The 14,583-nt window shown below is 39.0% G+C and overlaps 1 protein-coding gene across 1 annotated transcript in view; it reads right to left on the reverse strand.

Annotated features, from left to right (window-relative positions):
- The window catches only part of GPC6 (glypican 6), a 1,220,950-nt gene that overhangs the window by 851,180 nt on the left and 355,187 nt on the right, over positions 1–14,583 (reverse strand). The window contains exon 2 of the mRNA XM_061630112.1: positions 7,920–8,078. Coding sequence (XP_061486096.1) covers positions 7,920–8,078 — 159 coding nt within the window. The remainder of the gene's footprint in view (positions 1–7,919; positions 8,079–14,583) is intronic.

Raw genomic sequence — 14,583 nt, forward strand, 5'->3', positions numbered from 1 at the left:
TAAAATATATTTAAACAAACCATCTTTAAGTACATATTAAAATAAAACATCTTTAAGAACATCTTTTTTAAAAAAGCTTTAAAAACATCTTAAAAAGCAGTTCCAGCACAGACACAGACTGGGATAAGGTCTCTACTTAAAAGGCTTGTTGAAAGAGGAAGGGTACAGTAGGCACCAAAAAGATAACAGAGATAACCTGTCTAATATTTAAGGGGAGAGAATTCCAAAGGGTAGGTGCCACTACACTACAGTTCCACTTCCTGTGTTATGCGGAACAGACCTCCTGATAAGATGGTATCTACAGGAAGCCCACACCTGCAGAGTGCAGTGACTGACTGGCTATATAAGGGGTAAGATGATCTTTCAGGTATCCTTAGTGCAGATCTGTGCAACCTGGTTACCCACCAACCCAAAGGCAGTCCCACCAGTTATATATTATGTCGCCACTCACAAGGAGGTCAATTAAGCACCCTGATTTTGGTATCTGTTCAGGACTTCAAAAAACAGGAGGTTTATGAAATAATTAGCTGAGCAAAATATATACATTTGGGTTAAAGGGTCACAGGCGTCCAGGTCTGCACTAAAAAAATATAAACAAACAATGTGCAGGCCTGTTTTACTCTGATAAAAGATCCTTCTTACTACCTCCTTCTAAGTGCAGACCATATTTCTACAAATATCCAGATTGACTGGTAGCTTTTTCTCATTGTTGCGCCTTCCATGGGAGACATTTTGTTTATGCCACTTGGATATTTCTGTGAGAATGGATCAAAGATCTGTAAATCAAACATGTTTTATGGGGCTTTTACTGCCTCTCCCTCTCAAACTAATGTGACTCTCTGTGCAATTTTGAGACCAGAGTCTGTATAAAACTGGGGCAGTAAATTGCAATAAATCCATGTCGAAGCTTCATATACCTGACTTAGATGCATGTACTATGATGGTATCATTAGAAGCATTCACATGGCAGGTGGGCACTAATAATACTAAAATACACACACCTTTAACATCCTTACATATGCCATCTATAACCATGGAAACTCACACTTCTGCAACTTTATATATTTTACCCATGACATACCCATGGCTTCTGGGCAAGCACCCAATCTCAAAGGTAATATAAAAATACAATAAATTATTAAGCAGAAATGCCCTATATGAAATTAGTTTTCTGTTTCTCTTCCACATGGGAGAGGCAACATTTGAACTAGCATTGCACACCTTTTGTGCATGCAGAGAGACTTATTCGGGGTGAGATCTTCCATGAGGTGGATCAGTACAAGTGAAGATTCCTATGTTTCACACGCCCTATTTCCCCAAGTACTAGGGACTTAGGGGTGGCCTTTTGCAGCCTCAGCCTCTTTGTGAGTACTGAAATGAGGGCTTATGGTGTTATATATATTTAGAAATATACAACTTGAGTCTAAGGGATGGGTAGACACCCTGACAAGCAGCACAAGTCTTAATATAGCACCGGTTCAATTAAATCAGCAGCACCCAAAGGCTTCCTCATGTCAGCCAGCCCTGAAAATTCATTAAAAGTGGTTCTCTTTCTGTAGACAAATTCAAAGGTACAAAAGAGGGTTACGTCTCTTTTACTCAAACTCTGGCAGCACGGTCCAGGCGCTTCACTCTCTCTGTACCATGCTCTCAGGCCGAGGGACCTATTTGCTTGATCTTTGCTGAAGTGCCACACAATTAGCAGCCAAAAAGGGTGCTGCAGATCATCTGCACAGCCAGATGAAGTGATTGGAGGAGCCAATAGAGGGCATTGCATAATTTGCCTTGGTCTTCATTCTTCCATCTGATCAACTCCTCAGATGGAGTAGCTGCTCTAGAGACACCCGTGCCTTCCCTTCCTCTGGAATTTGACCACGTGTCTGAGCTTGACTATGTTCCTGCTTCTGGCTGCTCCGATATTTGGTTACTGCTCTGGACCTTGACTTCTACCTAACCTAACCTGGATTATGACACACCTTTGTCTCTACCAGTTGAGTACTTGCAGACATTAGCAAACAGGTGAGTTTCATTCAACCCTAGCTCTAGCCCTTACACTGGCAGAAAGCAACCGGCATTCCAGACTTTAGGACTAACCATGAGGCTCCCATTTTTAAAAGTATCACTTGCTATGAAGTTACACAAAAGCCTATCATGTCGTAATGTCCCTTTGCACAGCAGATCAACACATTCCATAACAATGTAATCAGGCTGAAGATATTTAGCTCTGGACTACAATCCCTATCATCTCAAATCATTGATCATACTGCTTGGGGCTGCTGAAGGCTGGAGTCCAACAACCTCTGGAGGGCCACAAGTTCCCTACACCTACTTTATAGCATTGAAGAATTCTGGGTGCAGAAAACAAGAGGAACTTGCCACCAAGTGTTATAACAACAAATTTAATGAAATTATTCAAAAATCAGCCAATGTGTCTCAAGTCTGTATGACTCTTCATCAGGGAGATACATTTCCTTCTCATCTCGCAACTTACTGTATGTCTTACTTAAGAGGGGAGGGAATCCTACCACAATTTTCCTGATGAAGAGCCTTTATAAGATTGTTAGTCACATTAGATAACCAGCAGAATATTTAATTCAGCCTTCTCTATCCTGGTACTCTCCAGATCATTTGGATACAACTTCTAGAAACCCCAACCAGAAACACCAATGTTCAGTGACAAGGGAAGCTGAAATCTAAAACATCTGGAAGACACCAGGATGAGGAAGACTGAATTAAAGATATTTTCATTGCATTTTGTATGCATTTTAGAGTCCCATGTACAGCAATAGCATTTACTTAGTCTTCATCACACTGAAAAGTTAGCCACCAGTGAAGAAATCACTTAATGCACAATACTTCCCACTTACAGTTGTAGCATAAGACTGTAACCATCTTCCCTTTAATTGTTTTTCCTTTAAAAATAAAATAAAAACCTCATTGCAATTTGCCTATAGTTATTCAGAAGATTAGTTAAGAAATATCACTGAACACATACTGCCTGCTTATTAACATTCAGGGTATTACCCCTTCTGGTGGGTTGGTTTCAGCTGCTGATAAAGCAATACTTAAAAAAGATATTGGCTTGGCTGCAAAACAGCTGCTCAGCAAAGCCACCATGCAGAGGGAATTGATGATAATGAGATGATAGTATTACAACAACACTGGGAGGATAATGTATTTTAAGCTGCTCTGAGGTGTGTCTCCTGGAGTTTGAGCATTAATAAACACAACTTCTACTCCTGAAAGGGGTTGTTTCTCAGTGGCTGGATAATTATGACCTGTCCTGAAACTCAAATAGAGTTACAAATGTGAATCAAATATCTGCCAATGGCGATGTTTCTTTGTCTCATAAATGTTTTCAAGAATGAAAGAATATCAGCTTATTTGCTTCAGTGCTCTTTACTTGAAACACTGTACGTACATTTGAAAAGTGCTTGATATTATTTTTAAGGCTAAATAGTTCAAAGGTTGTGATTCACTGCAGCTGGGGGTGGGCATACAGGTTTGCCAGCTGTCAACCTGGAGATCAAGCATCTTCATTTAAATGCTTGGAAACAACAGAAGAGTGTACAGCTACGATAATTTGGCCCAATATCTCCTTCTGTCAGCTCTCTATCCCTGCTTTATGCAGGAGAAAACTGCATCTCCTGCTTGCTACAGTAAGCAGAGAAAGAGACTTAGCAAAGAATCCAGTAGGATATTGCGAAGTAATGCATTCAAAGTTTTCAGAGGGATTGGGTTGTCCACTAGTAATCCTGTTAGTTTGCCATTGGAGCAGGAACATTATGCCTGTGAAAAAAGAATGGGGAGACCGCAAAATTTTCTATCCTCTAAAGCCTCTACTCTCCTTTAGGCTTGAAGGCTTTAGCGAATCAAACAGAGGAGTATGGATATTTGGCAGGTTATCAACTGAACAAAACAAAGACAGAAATTATAGGGTTGAAAGTGAGAGAAGAAATGGAAAAGCAAATAAAAGGAAAATTTTCTTATTATTGATCAAAGAAACCAGTTTGATATTTAAGAATAAAATTGCCATCAAATTTTCAAAATGTATGCAGATAATTATGAAGTACTTTTCAAATAATGTTCTGCACTAATAGAGGAATGGAAGAAGTTAAGCCTGTCCTCTTCAGGAAGGATAGCTGCTGTTAAGATGGTAATTATTCCAAAAATATTTTTTTGTTTCAACATCCCTAATTAAAATAACAAACAAACAGCTTATTGGGTGGCAAAAGATGTTAATGAAATTCATTTGGCTAAATAAAAAATGTCTAGTCTCAAAGCATTAGTTTTGTATGATGAAAAAGATTAAGGGGGGCTTAAAGTCCCCAACATGCCTCTTTTGTACATTTCAAATTGTTTAAATTGGTTAACAGACTGGATTAAAGAACCTAACTCAGACATTTCTAGGTTCGACCAGGATACGTTAGGAATGTCTAACCATGAAATATTATGGAGAGAGCAAACAGCTAGAAATAAAAAGTTTAAAAATAAGTTTCTATTATGTAATATTGTGAAGGTATGGTGTAGGTATAGTGGATTGTTGAGTCCTAGCTCTTCCCCTTGGAATCATTAGTAGGTAAATTGTATATTACTATAGGAGAAGGTTTTCAAGATTGTAAAAAAACAGAAGCTCCCTAGAATAATTGGCCTCACAAAGTATGGAAGTATACTTTCTTACTTAGAGATAAAAGCAAAGATTCAGGATAGAAAACCAAATTGGTTTGTATATCTACAGGTGCGAGCTATAGCTGAAGACCATATGAGGAAACTGGGACATAGAGTGTTAACAGAATTTGAAAAGTTAATTTTAAATAATAAATGACATTATTTAGCAAACATTTATCAACTTCTGCTTAAATATGAAACTGAGCCTGAACAAACAAAAGAATACATGATTAAATGGAGACAAAATATAGGAGAAAGCATCCCTGAAATATAAGAAAAGCTTTAGGAAGTCTCTCATAAGTTCTCAATGTGGCTATAAGAGTAAAATTGTTATAAGATAATTAGATGGTATATAACTCCTGTCAAAATAAATAAGATAGATAATAAGTACTCCCCAGTTTGTTGTAAATGTCAGAATGACAGAGGCGATTTTTTCATTTATGGTAGAGATGAGAGGTTGCAAAGAAACAACTAATTAAGATTATAGGTTATCAAATATATTTTTGTTAAATTATTTGAAATATTATATAAATGTCAAGCATATTGAATTGGATTCTAACCTCCTAGTGGGTGCAAGAATATTGTATGCTAAATATTGGAGAATTGGTGAGATACCAATTGGTGAGATACCAACAAAAGTGTGGGACTATGTTGTTATAGCTGAAGTGACAGAGTTCTTGAGGATACAGGAAGGAAGAATCAGAAACGACCGTTTTCTGCATAAGTGGCAAACGTTTCTTGAATTATTCAAAACTATGGGTCTGTATCAGATATGTACTCGGGTTTTATGATGTTTTGAATAAGCTGCCACAACAGGCAATGTGAATATAGTGTGGTATTTATTATTATTATTATTATTATTAATTAATAATATTAATATTAATAATAATAATAATAATAATAATAATAAAACTAAGATTTTTCTATTCTTTTGCCACTATTTTGGAATACCAGCTCAGGCTTTAGACAGCAAAATGAATTGGACTGGCAGTGAGTACTGCTCTCACATGGCTCTTCAAAAACAAACAGCACAATCACAATAACAACCATAATTCCAACATTCACTAGACAATAAATAAGGGCTATTCAGAGTTAAGTACAAAAGCCTCCAGTGGCACATCTGTGTTGGCAAATTTCCACATCCATTCGAGTTACCTTCTACCATGCAAGTGACCCATTTCTACCTTTTGCTTCTGTATTTTGCATTCACTACCTATCCCCTGAACAAGCTCTTCCAAAATCTGCCCACCAATCATGAGATCAAATGAGTACAAAAAGTAACAGCATAATTAGAGTAGCGTTGTTCATCCCTCCACAAATCAACACAATTTATTCCTCCTACATAATTTCAGCATATGCTCTGAAAAAGAGAATGAAAATATCCACCATGAGCAAACCCCCTCTAACAGAGGAAAGGGAAAATGTGCTTCATTCTCTGCAAAAATGCCACACTACCTTTCCATTGATACTGGGAGGGCATGAAAAACGATCTAGATCGATGAAGAACCTGACAAAAGTTACATATTGTTAGGGGTTTGGAGTGGAGATGGATGATTTCTATGGGTCCCCTTCCAACTTCTGATTTGGAACCCTGCACCCGAGGGTGAAAAACCCGCTCCGCTGGTCAGATGAGTCCCCTTTCGTTAATCTAACAGAGTGGCCAGGTGAGTTAATGGGTCTATCAAGTGCCCATTAACTAGAGAATGAGCCAGGGAGATCCTATTGTTATTGAAACTCTTCAGGAGAGCCCCCCCCCCCCCGAGGCCAAGGAGAGGCTTGTGTTTTTTAGTTGAGTCGGAGGAAAGGCTGGGAACTGGAGGCAGGGAGAGAGCCTGGCTCTCTGCATCATGGCTTTAGGGTGCCTCCTGTAAGCCTGATGGAAAATGGAAGGTCTATTGGACTGCTGATGCTTTGAACTCCTCCATCTTAAGCCCAGGATGGAATGTGTGAAAATAAATAAACCATATTTCATAAAGACACCATAGTCTCCACTGACCTTCTTTCCAAGAAAACCAAACCCTGAGTAAGCACAGGGACCCCTGGAGATCTCTTACCACTTGGAGATTGGGGTGGCACACAACAGTCATCTCACCACAGGCTGATGTGACTGAGCATGGACATTGACCAATATCTGCCCTGTGGTTACTATGTCATAAGGAGAGCATGAGAGTAGAGCTTTTCTCTGCACTTGCAGATTTAGCTAGAAAAATAGCATCTCTGGACATATTTATGGAAGAGCTTTCTTTCTCTCCACGAGGCCTCATGACAACCTTTATGCATGTGGGAAAGGTGTGGGAACAAAACACCTTCATTTTTATGAGAAAAGATGTGGGAAAGCCTAGTCAAAAATCTCAAACTCTTAATGGCTTATGGAATAATGACATATTTTATGATATCCTGCCTAGCATCCCACATCCATCATAGTATTCCCATCATGGACTGCAGCCAGTTGCACGGTTTACATCTAGGAAATGTGGGACACTACATCTGGAATGTTTACTGGTTTGGTGCTGGGAAAGAAACCTAGACAGCATATCCCAGCAAGAGCATAACCAAGCTCCCACAACATTCATAGTTTATATTTTGCAAAATGTAAATGCAGCTATTCAGCAAAATGAATAGGAAAATTAGACATTAAGTGAGATTGACCTAATACCATGAACTCTTTTAAACAGTGGACAGTTTCTTTGGCTCTCAGCAGTCTGTTCCTTCATATAATTGTAACTGACAGCAATAATTACAGATAAGGGATGCCAACTTTAAAGTAAGCTCTTCTCCTAACAGGGCAACAACTGAATGCAATGCCCAATTGTCTGAAAATACAATTAACATTCATTCTGAATAAGTGGTATCCTGTGATAAACCAAGGAATTTCAACTAAAGGATCTGACAGTATAGTGGATTAATTGCCTGAGCCTTTTAAGAGATGAAACACATGATCAGCAGTCTCATATGGTTATCTATTGCTGGGTAGTACCTTCTAGACTGCAGGGTGTGGGATCAAATGTTTGAATGCCCTCCTATTTTTTTTTTTAAAAAAAACATCCTATACATGTAATACTAGTATACTAGAGAGGGGAACCATAGCCTAGACTTATCTATGATAAATTCATTTTGAATGTGCAGGAAATTGTTTTACATGGGAGAACATTTTAATCTGTTACTTGAAATGGAATGGGCTATATGTACAGTTTTATAGAAGATTGTGCAGCTTTGCTCCCAGAATATGCAAACTATAACATGCTACTCACCATCAAATTTCTTGTGCCTGGACACAAAGGTTGTGCGGACAAAATTACTTGTCGTCTCCACCAGGTCCTCAAATTCAAGTTTGCTTTGCTGGCTTAGCTTGTCTTCCATTTCTGATGTGCAGCATGTATATTCCTGAGGGCAGATTCTCAAGTGTTCCCCTGCAATGATGATAAATGAATGCAAAGTATGAGTGAAAGCATGCAAAACACACATGCCCATATTCATGTACTGTTAAGCTACTATCATTAAATTGCTGTCCAGGCATTCAGAGACCCTCAGCTCCTATAAATTGATACAGCCAGTACACTGCCACAGAGCCAATGATTTCTCCAACCCAAAGGATTATGCAGGTTTAATGGCGGAATCCAAGTATTTGACTCTTCTCAGGGATACGGACTCTTTTTCTCTCCAGAGCTTCATTCCATCTGAGGTAATCTGTCAGGCTGAGTGCTGTCAGTGGGTGGCGGCTAAAGCAGCAGTGGGTAGAGCGAGAGCCAAAAGTAGGAGGGCCCATCCCTTTTCTCTCTCTCTCTCTCCCTCCATCCCCACCCAGCAGGCTAACAGGGCGGGAGGGACACATTAGCTCCTACTAAAGGTCTGAACCGACTACTTACAGAACAATTTGCCCCCTCTCTCTTTCTATTGCTCCATCTACTCTGGCTTTCCCCCATTTTCCCCCTTTCTGGTATCCTTCTTTACCCCTGGGCTCCCCACCATCATCACCACAACATGAAATGGCTACATGAAATAAAGTCAAAAGGCCACAAGGTCTCTACCTTGGCACATCTAAATAAGGAAGGGCTTTGCCAGCTGGCAGAAGACCAACAGAATGGGTCTCCCTAAGAAGCAAGTCCCAGAGCCTTGGAAAAGCCACTGAGAAAGCCTAAATACACCTCAGGCATTGGCTGGTTGGAGGGAAATACGTCTGCTGAAGATCATAATAATGGACAACTTTATACTGGCCTTTCAGGAAATTTAGCCAAGCCATTATGGGTTTCATTTAAAGGCCATAACCAGCAGTTTGAATTTGGCCTGTAAACAAACTGGAAGCCAATGCAACACTTGCAGTACTTGTATGTGTAAAGTTGCCATTAAGAGGGAAGTGGGTTCATACTTGCAGCCCCCATTCATGCACATCGAGCACAGATTTCGAAACAGTTTATTTGGGGCCAGCATTTTATTACATCTTCTTGCTGAAATGTACAGATTTTGTTATTTTATTGTAGCTCTTTAATGCAAGTGTTGAAAAAGTTTTATTCTGTTATGTTGGATTATGTGTATGCTGTCCTGGGGGTCCTTTGGGAGGAAGGGTGGGGTATAAAAACAGGGGTGTGTGCAGTGGCTCTCTGCTGGGGCTGGATAATGAGCTGAATTGTGGCAATTCAGCCTGTTCCTAACCCTTCCTGAATTGAACGACAGTATCATTAAAACTCCCGCAGATCAGGGCCCCACAAACCTTTGTGTCCCTGTTTCTGTGCTCTTTGCTGTTAATCTCTTATGCTTTTCTACGTCTCTCTGTTTCTCCAGGTCCATGGGCCCTGCAAGAAGTGAAACTGTCTATAATGCTGTCTGCAGAGCACTGGAAAACTTCAGATTTATTTGTTTGATAATGCAGCAGCAGAGGAATGTTTTTTTTAAGTTAAAAGTTAAAGTTCTCCAGAGCCGCTCAGCACCTCACAGGCAGCATTCTTCCCAGCCTTATCTTGTGATATCTATTGGAGATTGGCTTCTCCCTCCAAACACATACAAACACAAGCCTTGGAAAACTAAGCCATGCAGTGTGAAGCTGCTAACTTTTTTTAAAAAAAGAATAATCAAAAAGAAGTGGCCAAGTGGTGTGTATTAAGTATTTTAAGGTAAGAAAGAACAAGAGACAAACCCCTAGTCCTCCCCCTCAAAAATATTAAACTAATTATAAAGCCACAAGAGTGGTTATATACTATTATACTATAGCGAGCATGGATTTTTCACATTCTGCAATGTTAAATTGAAAATATCCCCCATGCCATTCTGATGCTTCCGATAAGGTCATTTCAAAATAAAACCTTACAAAACTTATAGTCCTGAACTCAGAAATGCTTGCTTAACAACCCTCTAAGTGTTCATGGTGATACATAAAACACTCAGAGAGAACCGAGAGTTCAAAGTGTAAAAAGAAAGAGAAAGAAACAGACCCCTTTTGGACTTTTTCCTCTGAGTTCTCATAATTTGTTGAAATTCATTAAAAATCAGCCATGTTCACAGAGTATCTGTAATCCTTTTACTGACCTTGCCCCATACTCTAACCTTCATCTTCTGCAGTTTAAAAGTTTGAAAAAAATGCCTAGCTGATTTCAAATTAATTTAAGACATTTAGCATTGAACTAAATGATAAGCCTGGGCATGCTCAGTAAGAACCAACTGTCAGTGTTCTAAAAGCCAGACTCCCAGCTGCTTGGCTTGGCTAATTGGGGCCACACCCACATCAGAACTTTATTTCACTTTAGACAGTCATGGCTTCCCTGAAAGAATCCTGGGAAGTTTAGTTTGTGAAGGGTGCTGAGAGGAAACTCCTATTTCCCTGACAGAGCTTCAGTGGTCAGAGTGGTTTAAGAGACAGGCGCTCTGATTGAAGCTTTGTGAGGGGAACAGGGTGTCTCCTAGCAACTCTCAGTACCATTCACTAACTACACTTGCCAGGATTCTTTGAGGGAAGCCATGACTGTGTAAAGTGAAATAAGGTTCTGGTGTGGATGTGGCCAGGGACAGCTTTGGTTGAAATTTGGGTGGGAGGCTACATATGCCTGCTGTAGAATAAAAAGGTGGCGGAAACCTTGAATAGCAATGATACTGTTCACAATGTTTTCCTTTTGGAAACAAAAGGGGCTTCCCCTCTGCCCAGTGCCCACCCATCCAATCTCCTCCCATCCCCCCTCCTCCCCTCCCTGCCCCTCCCCCAGGTCAGTTTCACCTATCCTAAGCATGATTGCACAGGAGTAAATGAACTCAAAAAGCATGCAAATGATCAAACCTGTCCCCCTCCTCCTTCCTATCCCGTTCCTCTTGCCCCTTCCCTCCCCCTTCTGTTGACCCTCCTTCCTCCTACCCATCCCCTTACAATCCCCTCCTTCCCCCTCCTCCTCTCCCCCTCCTCCTCTCCCCCTCCTTCCCCATGGTCAGTTTTCCCTATCCTAACCATGACTGCATTGGATTAAATCCCATTGAACTCAATAAGCATGCAATTGATCAGACCTTCCCCTCTCCTCTCTCGTCTTCCTCCCAATATCAATTTAATAACTGGTCAGACAATCATAAATTTGGCATGATCTAACACATTGAGATGTGGGGGAGGGGGGAGACTGGGCTATGACCCGTTTGTTTGCAAGGGAGGGAGAAAATGAGCAAGCGACAATGCCATCTACAGTTCCTCCTTCTCAACACCACAGTTGTCTGGGCCAGATGATGAGGTGGATAAACAAGGAAGCAGGTTGCAATTATTTCTTGGCAGAACTGGATGAAATTTGCATGCATAGTTGCCCCTTATGAGAGGATGAAGGCATCCAAATTTCAGACGGACAGCCACTTGGTTAACAAGCATCTGCAGAGGACATTAATGCCCAATTAAAGTCTATAAATGCTCAATTAAAATGCAGGAACATCATTTTAGGTTGGGATGGGAACCTGTGGTCCTTCAGATGTTCAACTATAATTGTCCCTGACTATTGGCCATGGTGGCTGGGGCTGATAAGAGAGGGAGTCCAAAACATTAGGAGGATCCCACAGGTTCCACACCCGTTTTTAGGGTTCCATGCTTCACTGAATTCTTATACAAGGCTTCTTCGTTAACAGCCAGGTCCACGAGTTGACTACATTTGTATCACTTCCCTTTTTTCTCTCCAATCTTGCTCATGTTCTGAATTTCATAACACATTATTCGAAAATGGAATCTGGGTATTGATATGAGTATCTAAAAGAACCTTAATTATTTTATAGGCTGTAACTGCTCACAACAAACACCTCACTTTGGCCACATTCACACCCTACATTTATTCCACTATTATCCCACTGTAAATGGTCATGTCTTCCCACGCTGAGGCTTAGGAGACTCTATTAGGAGACCACTACTCTCGTCAGAGAGCTACAATCCCTAGGGAAGTAGGACTGACCATTAAGCCAGGGAATTGTAGCTCTGTGAGGAGAATAGTGGTCTCCTAATAACTCGCAGCACTCTTCACATATTACACTTCCCTAGATTCTTCGGGGGAGGCCGAGTGTTTAAAGTGGAATAATAGTGAAATAAATGTACGGTGTGAATGTGGCCTTTTTTAAGCTGATAAACTTCACGTGTTTTATATTCTAATGGCACATACAGCAAAGATTATATGGCATACGGGGCACCAGATACAGCTGGCTGGCTTTCCCTTGCCCCAAAGGGTGTCTCCATAGAGAAGCTGAACTACCTTAAATTATGCTGTGCCAGCACTATGCTAAACACAAACAAGAATTAATTCAGCAGTTCACAGTGACCTACTGCAGCTCACTGAACCACAATGCTTCAGACTAAAGATGCTGACTTACATCTCTTTCTCTCTTTTGTGGCCCATATTATATAAATCAAGCCAATCAGCTGCTACACATTCAACAACTAGTGTTCAATTCCAGATTTTATTACAGCTGTAATCTCACACCTGTCTGCATTTGCTGCATATTGGCAAGCGTTTACAGCTAGATTTGGTACAATCCAATGTACTTCGAACTTATGTAACATAGTACAGCAGCTTATGGAGTCACTCAAAATCAGATAATTTATACTCAAAACCAGATAATTACAGTGACTGAAGAGTCCTCCCACCCCCAGTCAATAGGGATTAAAAGGAATGTAGCAGGTCTAAAGTTATAAATGAGCACCTGTCAGGCCCAGCTCCCTGACCGTTGCGAGAGTGAAACAGGGCAGGGCAAAACAATATCAGCAACTCTTTTCTCTACCTCTTTTTTATTTATTGATTTCTTCTTTTTTATTATTATTATTATTATAATTTTAAAACATTTTTATTTTATTTTTTCTTCTTTTTTAAATTTATGTATATATGTTTTGATTGTACAAGCTATATGTCAGTACATTGTAACAGGCATTTATTTTTTTTTTAATAATTTTTATTCAAATTTTTCCAAAAACAAACAAAACAAAGTAAAAAAAAACATAACAATACAACAACAAAAAATGAAAATAAAATAGTTGACTTCCGATTTGTCGCAGATCAGCTATAAGTATATAATATACATCAAACCTGTCCCTTAATGTATACATACAGAATCCCTTTTCTCCATAGGCTGTCTTAATTAATCGTCAAATCCCAGTATCATCATTTTATTTTGATCTTTCAACAAAAAGTCTAAGAGAGGCTTCCATTCCTTAAGAAATGTATCTGTCGATTTTTCTCTAAGTAAACACGTCAATTTATCCATTTCTACTAAGTCCATTAATTTCAATAGCCATTCTTCCATTGTTGGTGTTGATTCCATTTTCCGCTTTTGTGCATATAATAATCTTGCTGCCGTAATCATATATAATATTATTCTTCCATATTTCTTTTCTATTTGTTTATCCATAAAACCCAATAAAAAAAATTCTGGTTTTGACTGAATATTTATCTTTAGAATTTTTTGCATCTTCCTACCTATCTGTGCCCAAAATGATTTTGCCTTTTTACATAACCACCACATATGATAAAATGATCCTTCTTGTTGTTTACATTTCCAACAAACATTAGAAACATTACTATACATTTTTGACAACTGGAGTCATGTACCATCGGTACATCATTTTATAAAATTTTTCTTTAAGATTATAGCATAGTGTAAATTTCAAACCTTTTTTCCACATATTTTCCCATTGATCCATTTGTATATTATAACCAAAATTTTTTGCCCACTTTACCATACACTCTTTTACTTGTTCTTCCTCCATATCCATTTTCAATAAGAGTTTATACATTTTCGCAATTATATTTTCATCATTTGTACACAATCCTATTTCAAAATCAGATTTACTTATTTCAAACCCATACATTTTCTTGTCCATTTTATATCTTTCTAACAATTGTAAATAGGCAAACCATTGAAAACTATATCCTTCCTTTGTCAGTTGTTCTCTCTCTTTCATTGTATATTCTCCATGTACATTTTCTAATAGTTCTTGATAAGTTAACCATTTCTCTTTTCCAGCCATTTCTCTTCTATAAAACGCTTCTTGACTTGAGACACATAATGGTATTTTCGAATAAAACCTTGGTTTATATCTATTCCATATTTTCAACAGAGGACGTCTTATAAAATGATTATTAAAGTCTACATTTACTTTTACTTTGTCATACCATAGATATCCATGCCATCCCCACTTCAAATTATGGCCCTCCAAATCCAATAGTCTTTTATTCCTCAATAAGATCCATTCCTTTATCCAGACTAGACAGCAGGCAGCAAAATAAAGTCTCAGATTTGGTAATCCCAGTCCTCCTCTTTCTTTGGCATCTTGTAGTAGTTTAAATTTAACTCTTGGTTTTTTTCCTTGCCATACAAATTTAGAGATATCTTTTTGCCATTGTTTAAAAGGTAAATCAGAGGATATTACAGGTATTGTTTGAAACAAAAACATCATTCTCGGTAATACATTCATTTTTATCA

This window comes from Rhineura floridana, chromosome 5 (assembly GCF_030035675.1).
Source record: "Rhineura floridana isolate rRhiFlo1 chromosome 5, rRhiFlo1.hap2, whole genome shotgun sequence".
In the NCBI taxonomy this organism is placed as follows: Eukaryota; Metazoa; Chordata; class Lepidosauria; order Squamata; family Rhineuridae; genus Rhineura; species Rhineura floridana.